Source organism: Schistocerca gregaria, chromosome X (genome assembly GCF_023897955.1).
Source record: "Schistocerca gregaria isolate iqSchGreg1 chromosome X, iqSchGreg1.2, whole genome shotgun sequence".
Classification (NCBI taxonomy): domain Eukaryota; kingdom Metazoa; phylum Arthropoda; class Insecta; order Orthoptera; family Acrididae; genus Schistocerca; species Schistocerca gregaria.
The window spans coordinates 377,764,113-377,776,627 of NC_064931.1; the positions used below are offsets into that span (position 1 = coordinate 377,764,113).

Sequence of the window (12,515 nt, forward strand, 5' to 3'; positions counted from 1 at the left end):
TGGATGTTCGTGACGCACCTTGTGCCGTCAAAATTTCTCTCAATCCCTATTAGCCGTGACCTGAAATCATAATTGATTACTCTCCAGGCAACGACGTTAGGAGTAACAGCGTTGTATCTTTCCAGAACATTGGAAGAGTGGAACTTTTGTTCTGGTCGCTGCAGAGCACACCGAAGATGGTCATCCGGGGTAGGGGTGAATCTCAGTTCAACGCTAAACACAATGCCACAGTATACATCAGCAGTCCATGTTTCCCGGTAATGCCACAACTCCAAACGCAGGCGGTAGCGTTGTATTGTTAACAGAAGCCTGCACAAGGGACGCCAATTCTCTAGTCCTGCTCCCTGCTACTTCAGTCTCAAACCAATGATAGGGGATGATACAGAATGTTTCATAGAGTCCATTACTTCTCTTCGGATTACAGGCACAGATGTGAAGGTTCATGGTGTATAATGTGGCGTTCCTCCCTCCTGGTGATCAGTTGTAGTCGACTGGAACATTAACGATGTGTATTCCTGCGCTCATGTTCTCACGCAGTCCAAAGTCGAGCCACGGTAACATCCGAAAAGTCCACAAATCTGAATATTGCGCGTTTCAATCAGCCAACGAAATAGAAACCCAAGATGAAACCCTTTAAAATTCAGGCAGGTGCTGATAACATTGTGTCACACGAGTACGCGACATCTCCGCATCCTTCGTAGTGATTACTCTGCATCTGACACTGTTCATGCCCCTTATACACCCTACCAGGCCAGGTAACGACACTAAATACGAACAACACTAATGGTAGCCATTCTAGAAATCACAGATAACTGCATCTGTAAACATGTACATACCCGCCGATGATGTATCCGTGTATAAAATTGCACTGATATCAGACCATGTCTTCTAGGTGCTTCACGTTTTTTTTTATTTTGACAGTGAACTTTTTACTTTTGTTTTTGTCAAAAAGTTATTTGTGCTGATCGAGCTCAATGGGACATCATGTATATGATGAATCTGCTACGTTTTTTATTCATAAAACTTAATAGTGTGACGTGTCGAGTACCTTGTAGAAGTGGTCCACAGAAGAATAAAACCACTACTGCTACATTCCTTTCAGACCCTCCCGAATTAATTATTTTCAAAAATATATTATATATAATACGTTTATGAAAAACTAGAAGAGTAATCCAGATAATTTCAGACCTATTTCTATGCCATCAGTGTTTGCAAAAGTTGTTGGAAACGTCGTATACATAAAGGTAACTGATCATTTCAGTTCATATACTCCACTGTCAAACGTACCGTTTGATTTGAGAAGAGGCTTAACAACTGAAAACGCAACATTCCCTTTTCCCAGTTAAGCACTGGACTGATCAAACAAGAAGTTTAAAACACTAGGCATCTTCTTTGATTTAACTACTGAATTTGATTATGTTGATCTGAAAATGTTACTGCATATGTTGGACCATTATGGAATAAGAGGAGTAGCTCACAATCTGTTACTCTCGCGCCTTGAGAACGGACAGCAAAAGGTCATTCTCGGGAGTATTGAAATCGAGTATGAGGGGGCGTCTGAATGCGGCACGTTTAAGTGTGAGTGCCATAGGGTCTGTGGCGAGACCACTACAATTTCTTATATGTATAAATGATACGCCTTCTAACAATACAGCTAATTCTGAAATATTTCTGTTTGCTGATGATACTAGCTTGGTAGTGAAGGATGTTGAGTGCAACATAGCTATGTATCAAATACTACATTTCAAGACGGAAGTTCACGGTGTGTAGAAAATAAATTGATGCTAAATCACAATAAGACTCAGTTTTTAGTTTTAACACACTATTTAACTGAAATTTACATACTGATTGCACAGGACGAGTTTATGATTAGTGGGTGTGAACAGTTCAGATTCCTAAATGTTCACCTAGGGCGTAAACTGTAATGCAGAGCCCATATTAGGAATCTTGATCAAAAATTAATATGGCACTATATTTAACATCAGAACACTATATGCAATGAGAGTCCAATGCGGAAATTAGTCTACTTAACTTATTTCGTTTGCTTATCCCTCACAGCATTATATTCTGGGGTAACTCTTCCAATGCAAAAAGGGTAATTGGTTTGACAAACGGACAGTTCGAGCAATATGTGCTGTAAGTTTGCGAACAACTCGTTGAGCACTGGTAAGGAATAAGGGAAGTCTGATATTCACCTTTCAATATGCATTTTGTTTAATGTCGTTTGTCATTAACAGTATGAGCTTATACCCATGAATTAGCAGCTTTCGCTCACTTATTACTAGGCAGAAATAACAACCTTTTTGACTCTTATACAGAAAGACGTGCAGTATTCTGTTGTATTCTGTTGCATCCATTTTCGTTAAGCTACCACAAGAATTTAAAAATTTTACCAGTAATCCATGCACATTCGAGTCCAAACTGAAAGATTTCCTCATGAATCAGTCCTTCTATTCTATGGGGGAGTTCCTGGAAAAATTCAGTGTGGTGTGCGTACTGTAAGACCTTCGGTACACACACCCCATCAGATTATTTGACTTGTCGCTCTAACGAAGTAGGCGAGTGTCAGCAATATGTCTCGTGGTCTTATCGTGGCGTGTTTATCTTCTGCCGTTAGGTCAGACGATAGAAATGCCACTTGCTCGCTTAGAATAGCAGATTGACAGTGACCAACTGTAAACAGAAATTGATTAATTTTCACACTCATTTTTAAAATAATTAAAATCATAAACCTTACTTAACTTGATTCTGGATGCTATTTACAATTGACAATCTGAAGTTCCTTCGGTCTTGGTACGTTAATCTTATTCTCACATATCTCTGATACTTGACACAGTATCTATACATTTCTCTTCATGGCTGTGTACAGGAATATGATAATCTTATTAGGCGCAGACTGAAACTTGACTATAGACTGGTACAGACAAATGTAGAGTAGTACAGACTGGTGCAGACAAACGCAGACTAACTGATCAGAGATCTGTACACTCGTTATAATACGTCGCGTGTTCAGGTATCACTGCCCGAGTGTGATCCGCCAGGAGAAAAGGTTCTATGTTAGCAGCAATCTCATTAGCTGCGTTACATATTAATACGCGGATCGGCGGAAGCAGAATTTGGTCCGTCTCTAAGACAGCGCCATCTCGTAGTGCAGAGACGGACGAGCGCTGCGCCTGCGCTGTTATGCTTAGCGGGGCGCGCTCTAGCGGGAAAGTTGTGTACGCGGAACTATGTATACAACATAAAGCTAATTTAATTACAGTTTTATCTTATTGATTATGGTAATATATACTTGTAGCCTGTCATCTGCTTGGGATTCGTCTAAATCATATATTACCTTCGTTAATTTCATGTTGTGACTCGTTCTACGACCACGGACATTTCCTCCTCAATATGCTCCTACACCACTTGACGTGTTAAATGAAATAAGTAAATAAATGATTAATTAAAAATAATAGTAAATATTTTACAGCGGCACCGTGGCGCTATCTCTCTCCTGCTTCGTAGCATTGTTATGCATGCTTTGATACATAGTCTCTCAGTGTACAGCGGAAATTACCAGAAACTGTGGCTGACGGATTATTAACGTAGCTCGACTGGTGCAGGTGAGTACGCGCTGTAGCTGGGCGTTGCATGCGCACGCGGGCTGGTGTGGTGCATGTGGCACGAGCTGCGGCAGCTGTAGCGGTGGCGGGCGAGCCGGCCCTGACGGCGCGTGACGGCGCAGCTCTGTTGTCAGGCACGCTGCGCACGTACCAGCGCGCCGGCTGCGACGACCGGCCGCTCGCGCTCTGGTGCCCGCGCGGCACCAGCATCTCGGTCCAGCTGGCGCAGTTCACCCGCTCGCCGCCCCCGCACGCCCACTGCGCTTCCGCCCCCGCCTCCCACTACGCCGCGCAGAGCAACGACTCCTGCCTCTGGCCGAAGGCCCTGCAGGTCAGTACTGCCACATCTTACTAACTTACTTAACGTCAGGATTTTGTGCTATTGAAAGCTTCGTTAAATAATAAAGCTTCAAAAATACGATGCGTTGTCGAATTTTTTTTAAGGCGCTGATTAAGACATTGGCTGCTCCTCGTACATCGAATATACTTCCCATAGCAATAGCAGATTAGCGCTGAGTAATCAGCACAACTTGCAAGAACCCCCCACTCGCAGTAATCCTCCACAAACGTCCCAGTTTAGCCAGTCAGGCCGTAGATGATGGTATAAGAGGTCAGTATAACTGGCCATGTTTTCCTGACGAGTTTTACGATAGTTAAGCCAGTCCGTCCTTGAAATGACCTAGTGAGCCGCCGCGTAGGAGTTTTTCCTACCCGTTATGTGGAGATTCTAACAACCCTACCACAACAAAGGTCAAAATTTAATGATTGAGGTGTTGCTCACGCTGCTAAATACTTCATTTTCGGGCAACAACAAAGTTATTATGTGGCAGGTGTCATTAGAGCACAGTTAATAAAGTCGTTTCATGTAATAATAAATAGCCTAGACACTCATATTTTCATGTTTCTCACGCTGGTCTCGTAAAATCATGGCTCAGTCGTCGAAAATCTAGGTGGTGATGTTTCCAAGCTCGGATGCAAAGAGGCCTAGGTTTTATTCTGCTATATTCAAAAGTTTTGTAGATGCGCTTCACAAACCATTCTTGGAGATTAAACCTTTCAAAGTTAGCACAACAGTGATGTAAAAAAATAATCAGCACTTCGAATTTAAGTTACACTTCCTTTTAATTGTTTTTATTGCAATATCACGTAACACACTAAATATCCCTTCACAATACAAAACATACTTGAAAATATCTTCCTCACTGTTAAAGTTCACATTTTAAATGCTGACTACGTTATGCGTCTTTCCAACATGACGACCAAGACTTGACCTTCTCAAGGTCCGACTCTCTAACAAGTAACCAATAATCGCTTACGCGCCCAAAAATCAGAGCTACATGTACGACAAAGATCATACTGACAAAAGAAAGAATACACACAAGAATAATATCATTGCAATATAAACATATCGATGAATCAAAGTACTTCTACTTTAATGAAATCAAATCTGAATGTTGTCTCAGCTAGCGGTTCTAGGCGCTCAGTCCGGAGCCGCGCGACCGCTACGGTCGCAGGTTCGAATCCTGCCTCGGGCATGGATGTGTGTGATGTCCTTAGGTTAGTTAGGTTTAAGTAGTTCTAAGTTATAGGGGACTGATGACCATAAATGTTAAGTCCCATAGTGCAGGAGGAGATTAGAGTTTAACGTCCCGTCGACAACGAGGTCATTAGAGACGGAGCGCAAGCTCGGATGAGGGAAGGATGGGGATGGAAATCGGCCGTGATCTTTCTAAGTAACCATCCCGGCATTTGCCTGGAGCGATTTAGGGAAATCACGGAAAACCTAAATCAGGACGGCCGGAGACGGGATTGAACCGTCGTCCTCCCGAATGCGAGTCCAGCGTGCTAACTACTGCGCCACCTAGCTCGGTAAGTCCCAAAGTTCTCAGTCATTTGAACCATTATTGTTGTCTCAGAAATATGTCAACTACTTTACAGAAACACAGTAGAATATTACTGGTATCGAGAGGTTCAGGTGAGGTGCCGTAATGGTTACGTAGTACAAGTACCATTACAAGATGCTCTCGTAGTTTTATGTCCCCTTGCAGCGCCATCGGATTATGAAAGTGCAATACTACTGTCTATGTTTTACGTCATGAAATAGAAATAATTTTTATACCGGATGCCATTATGGTGTGTTTATTTAAGAAACACCGCAACATTAACTTGTTCACATTGAATATAAGCAAACTATTAACGGTAAGAGAGCACGATCTACTGCATGACTAGATCGAAAGGCATTCTATCGACGACTGCCAACTGTGGTGCACAGTCCATAATTTGAGCGTACAGTCGGTAGAATTCGTATAAGACCACACATCTTCGGTTATGTCAAAGTTTCTCATTTATTTATTATTATCGATTTTCTCTGACATTGTAAAATTACTGAAAGGTAGTATTTATTACCTATAGACTCCGTAGTAGTCGAATTAAGTCGGGTGATGCTGAGGGAATTAGATTAGGAAATGAGACACTTAAAGTAGCCAAGGAGTTTTGCTATTTGGGCAGCAAAATAGCTGATGATGGTCGAAGTAGAGAGGATATAAAATGCAGACTGGCAATGGCAAAGAAAACGTTTCTCAAGAAGAGAAATTTGTTAACATCGAGTATAGGTTTAAGTGTCAGGAAGTCATTTCTGAAAGTATTTGTATGGAGTGTAGCCATGTATGGAAGTAAAACGTGAACGATAAATAGTTTAGACAAGAAGAGAATAGAAGCTTTCGAAATGTGGTGCTACAGAAGAATGCTGAAGATAAGATGGGTAGATCACATAACTAATGAGGAGGTATTGAATAGGATTGGGGAGAAGAGAAGTTCATGGCACAACTTGACTAGAAGAAGTGATCGGTTGGTAGGACATGTTCTGAGGCATCAAGGGATCACCAGTTTAGTATTGGAGGGCAGCGAGGAGGGAAAAAATCGTAGAGGGAGACCAAGAGATGAGTACACTAAACAGATTCAGAAGGATGTAGGTTGCAGTAGGTACTGTGAGATGAAGAAGCTTGCACAGGATAGAGTAGCATGGAAAACTGCATCAAACCAGTCTCAGGACTGAAGACCATAACAACAACAGACCCCGCCTAATGTTTGAGTGGCAAAAGGCAACTTTTGTTAGCATATATTTATTAATAACACTTACTTAATTCGCGCCAGAATAAATGATTTTCCCTGCGCCCCTCTTTGCTCACTTCACGAGCGATTTCTGGATCGGCACCTCGTCCCAGTGCCTCTGAAAGCGCCATGTGGCCGTTCGGCGAATCGCCTCTGCTTGCCAGTGTGGGAAACTACCGCTCGCCCCTACTCCGTAGGTGCTGCAGCGCTGATACATTCACTTCACGTAACTGGATATAAGGGATATCTTATAAACTTCACTGTCTAACTCTAATCTGTGGTAAGACTAGGGTCTGTGCTGTACACTTGTCGCTGTGCCTGTCGATATCTTATTTAACAAAATTTGTTCCAGTATTTGGCATGCAGGGTTGAAAGAGTTGCCGACAAAAGGCTAATCTGAGGAGAAATTTCTGTGTTTCAGTGACACAAACTGTCCCGTCAGCTGAAAATGTACAGTTAACTATGGCCTGAGGCTGTATATTACTACAAGAGATTATGGAAAAGGAGTCAGCTTAGCAGCCTCTTTACTTACTGTGAAAACTGCAGCTGAATTATATCGTTAAGTTTTTCTTTCTATGTACCTGTAAAACTGTTTGTTATCTTGACCAACTATCCCGTATTTCCTGGGATATCCCGTGTTATAAATTTTTTTTTAAAATCCTTCCGGCACCCATATTGACCGCCTGTTTCTCCTGTAGCCTATATTTCGTCAGTGATCACTGTCACAAATATTAATCCCGTGAAATACGATCGATAGTTCATATTCCCTTGCCGACAGATCTCGAAAAATTGATACTATTGTAGACACATACCTTTTTTGTGCTTCCACGGAAGGAAGACAGTTTGGCTCAAGGGAATGCAAAAGAAGACATACTACTTACAGTATCTTCATTATGGAACAAATATGCTGAATCGGTAGTTAATGTATCCAATGCCATGAACAGGTTTCGACATGATGATCTAGCATTTACATCACAAACTAATCTTATTATACGATTTTGCATACCAAAATGTTTCTCTCAGTTTTTGGAGTTACCCCAAAATTCGGTACCTTATAACATAATAGAGTAGTGTATTTATATGTATGACTCCAGTGTCACCCATTCCAAGCAAATTCGACGCAGTTGTGCCATTTAAATTTACTGCGACAAAACCTCCTTAATCCTCCCTTAAAATCATGGTCGGACGTTGGTCATCTCCCTTAAAATCGTGAGCAAATGTTGGTCGTCCTAGTTTATAATAAGATATTGTTGAGTTCTGAAGGTGGCAGGGGTAAAGTACAGGGAGCGAAAGGCTATTTACCATTTGTACAGAAAGATGGCAGTTATAAGAGTCGAGGGGCATGAAAGGGAAGCAGTGGTTGGGAAAGGAGTGAGACTGGGTTGTAACCTCTCCCCGATGTTATTCAATTTGTATATTGAGCAAGCAGTAAAGGAAACAAAAGAAAAATTCGGAGTAGGTATTAAAATTCATGGAGAAGAAGTAAAAACTTTGAGGTTCGCCGATAACATTGTGATTCTGTCAGAGACAGCAAAGGACCTGGAAGAGCAGTTGAACGGAATGGACAGTGTCTTGAAAGGAGGATATAAGATGAACATCAACAAAAGCAAAACGAGGATAATGGAATGTAGTCAAATTAAGTCAGGTGATGCTGAGGGAATTAGATTAGGAAATGAGACACTTAAAGTAGTAAAGGAGTTTTGCTATTTAGGAAGTAAAATAACTGATGATGGTTGAAGTAGAGAGGATATAAAATGTAGACTGGCAGTGGCAAGGAAAGCGTTTCTGAAGAAGAGAAATTTGTTAACATCGAGTATAGATTTATGTATCAGGAAGTCGTTTCTGAAAGTATTTGTATGGAGTGTAGCCATGCATGGAAGTGAAACATGGACGATAAATACTTTGAACAAGAAGAGAATAGAAGCTTTCGAAATGTGGTGTTACAGCAGAATGCTTAAGATAAGGTGGATAGATCACGTAACTAATGAGGAGGCATTGAATCGGATTGGGGAGAAGAGAAGTTTGTGGCACAACTTGACTAGAAGAAGGGATCGGTTGGTAGGACATGTTTTGAGGCATCAAGGGATCACAAATTTAGCATTGGAGGGCGTCGTGGAGGGTAAAAATCGTAGAGGGAGACCAAGAGATGAATACAATAAGCAGATTCAGAAGGATGTAGGTTGCAGTAGGTACTGTGGGATGAAGAAGCTTGCACAGGATAGAGTAGCATGGAGAGCTGCATCAAACCAGTCTCAGGACTGAAGACCACAACAACAACATTGTTGAGTCACTGTCGTTGATTTGCAACTAATAGCTTCCAAGGTTGGAAATCCACGAGGGTATATTATCATAGTTTAACATTACTATGGTTGTCACTCTTCTGTTTAATTTAAGGAAAATGTGTATTAGTAAAGTAAAGTCGTACTTCATGGTTAACTGGAATGCCCCAAGGGGTAGGTGCAGCCTCCGGTTCGGAAAGGGTTTTCTTCCGCCTTGTACGGTGACCCCTTTCCTTGAGATCATGTGAGTGATGTGTCTTAATCGTATTTGTAGAGTAAAGTGAGTGTAATGTAAGCGAGTCTAGTGTAGTGGTATGTTTGTGTTGCACGATGATGCCAGAAGATGATGGGTACGAAACTCATCGAAATGTTGCGACAAGACTAAGCCACCACTCGGCTGATAACCCGAGAAGAATCCATCATGATGTTGATGATAATGGTGATGATGATGAGGATGATGATGGTGATGAGAGAAGGGGGAGGGTGAAACCCTGTATCGGCCCAGAGCCTACGTCTCTCAAATAGCATCAAGGGAGTCACCGGGTTTAAGTCCCCATCCGACGGACGGGTCACCATCAGCAGCGTCACATGTAGTCACTTCGTGAGATACTGTGGAGAGATTTGGTACTTCACGATATTGGCGACAAGTCTGGCGATGAGAAACTTTACGCCACCAACTCTCCTCCTCTGGCCAACCAAGTACTGGCAACAAAAAATTCAACCACTAACAGGATTCAAAGCGGCTTATCTTAGAGTCCAGCACCACCTCATAGGCGAGAGTTAGCAGCCACTACAGAGGCAGGTTGCATTAGTTAACACTAATAGTATTTGGCACATAGGAGGTAATAGTACTTCCTCTCCTTAGGATAATTTCCCATCAGCCAGCTGGCCATCATTACTTTTACTGTCTGAGTGTGTACGCATCTAACGGAAAGAGCTGGTCATGCCTTTGCAGGTCTGACGAAAGGCGCCACCATGCGCGTCATTGAAGTTACACAAGGTGGCTGTCTATATAGAGCGACTTTCTCGAAAGTTAGGAAAGAAGGAAAAACGTTTGACCTCAGTTTGTGCAATGTTTCAAAACTGCCGACCAACCCCTTTGACCGTTGGTCTGCTGAGGAGTGGGTCGGCGCTGGAGTGAGGGTCGCACGCACTAAATGAGCCCGGAATGATTATCAATAAATGAGCATTTGAAAATACTTTATATTTTATGGCTTATTATAGAAACAGCCTCCTAAATTTTCTTCTGGGCTTGAAATCATTAACGATCGTAATATCTGGGGCAGTAGTCTGGCAGAGTACCAGTTGTTCCTACGGACGGACAATACAAAATTTGCTCTGTGACACATATGAGACTAAATTAATCATCAGTATAATTGTTTTCGTCGTCTCTAAAAAAAAATGGTTCAAATGGCTCTGATTACTATGGGACTCAACTGCTGTGGTCATTAGTCCCCTAGAACTTAGAACTACTTAAACCTAACTAACCTAAGGACATCACACACATCCATGCCCGAGGCAGGATTCGAACCTGCAACCGTAGCAGTCGCACGGTTCCGGACTGCGCGCCTAGAACCGCGAGACCACCGCGGCCGGCTCGTCGTCTCATGTTGTAAAGTTATTTCAGTCCTAATTTAAACATTAGATACCGCAATCTCAGTGACGTATTTGGAACGTCCGTTTCTTTTCGAAATCAACTAGAAAGTTTCGACAACTTATAATAGCTGTCGCTCTGGAGTAACGAAGAAATGACGAAGAGACGACTCGTGTTCAGCGTCTTGTTGACGACAACACATTATTGATAAAACAGAAGCTCATGTTGAAGATGGATGGAGAAGAAAATCGTCAGTATTCTTATCAAAGGAATTTTACAGCTATTTGTTTTAAGCGACTAAGGGAAATTCTCATGAGGGTGTCCAGACATAATCTCCCGAAGAGAAGACAGGTATATTGCCGCAGCGCCATCTCCCTCACTGTAACCGAGTTAAGGTTGTGTGGTTCTTACAATACATTCAGGTAGAATTGGCAACGCAGGCTATTACGGGGAAAGCTACAAGCAAACTACCTACTAAGCAAGTCGCACTGACCGGAGCCTTAGTTGCTATATAGGAATGAGAGCACCTAACGCAGAAAAACACTTTTCCGTCAGTCATGTACACAACGTAAGTCAGTTGATATTCAGACAACGTCATCATCTGCAGATTCCGTGGAATTATCACACAAAGAATCAAATGAATTGATTAGGCATATACAGCGTGTCCATAGATTAACTCTATAACTTTAGTAAATTTAAAACTATACTAGATAACAACAGCTACATTTCATCCTATTCATACTCAGTCATGTGTACACGCCCACTAGACGGTCAACCTGCATCCGGTATTCAGTTTTTATCGTAGCGACACGATCAGATGCATTGCGGATGTGTGCTTTCAATTTCTGTATGTCTGTAAGCTTGGCTAGGTGCACATGATACTTTACAAAAAGTTGTAGTACAGTCGGCCGGAGTGGTCGAGCGGTCCTATGCTCTACAGTCTGGAACTGCGCGACTGCTACGGTCGCAGTACAAAAGAATGGATCTGAGCATTATGGGACTTAACCTCTGACGTCATCAGTCCCCTAGAACGTAGAACTACTTAGACCTAACTAACCTAAGGACACCACACACATCCATACCCGAGGCAGGATTCGAACCAGCGACCGTAGCGGTCGCGCGGTTCCAGACTGACGCGCCGAGAACCGCTCAGTCACACCGGCCGGCCTTACAGTGTCTGAAAGTTTCGTTGCACTTTGGTATCGGACTTTCTATGACGCACTGAGCTTTCTCCATTCCTCGTTAAATTAAAATAAAAACAGATGTTACGAGTTACCTTGTCAAATGTTGAAAACCAGTTGTTATTATCTACTACAATTTTAATGTTATTAAGGTCTGCAGTTGTAAAGATAATTTATGCACATCCATTAGTTAGAAATTCCCCTCCACATCCACTCAAACAAATATACGCGGGTTTGCTGAAAAGTAAGGACTCCAAAGATTTAATGTGTAAAAAGTAAAAGTTTCTAACGTTCTACATCTGTATTCTTCAGGTCTACGTATTTATTTCTCAACGTAGTCCCCCTGTATACGAACACATTTCTCCCCACGAGACAACAGTTTCTTGATATCGACTGTAGAATGTTTGACTTTGTTGACAGAGCCGCAAGGTCAAACCTGCATCGACCGCTTCATAAGTATCAAAGTACAGTCTTAGCAGGTGTTTCCTAAGTTTTGGATACAGACGAAAATCGGGTAGGCCAAGTCGGGACTGTATGGAGAATGATCGATGAACGCAAGACGTCGGATTGTTGTAGATGTCTCACCGTTCGTGTGTTGTCTGGAATTGCCTTGCTGAGGCAGAATGTGCTCCATGTGTGTACGCACTCTTCGAATTCGAAACTCGATTGATTACAGCACGGTGTTTCTCACGTATCGTTATAATTACGTTACACACCGCTATGTTACATGCTACATTTCGGAGCC

At 42.3% G+C, this 12,515-nt stretch overlaps 1 protein-coding gene across 1 annotated transcript in view; it reads left to right on the forward strand.

Annotated features, from left to right (window-relative positions):
• The first annotated feature begins 3,633 nt into the window (after positions 1-3,633).
• Positions 3,634-12,515, forward strand: part of LOC126298069 (protein eva-1) — an 869,024-nt gene continuing 860,142 nt past the window's right edge. Inside the window, exon 1 of the mRNA XM_049989388.1 lies at positions 3,634-3,936. Within this exon, the coding sequence (XP_049845345.1) occupies positions 3,634-3,936 (303 nt within the window). The remainder of the gene's footprint in view (positions 3,937-12,515) is intronic.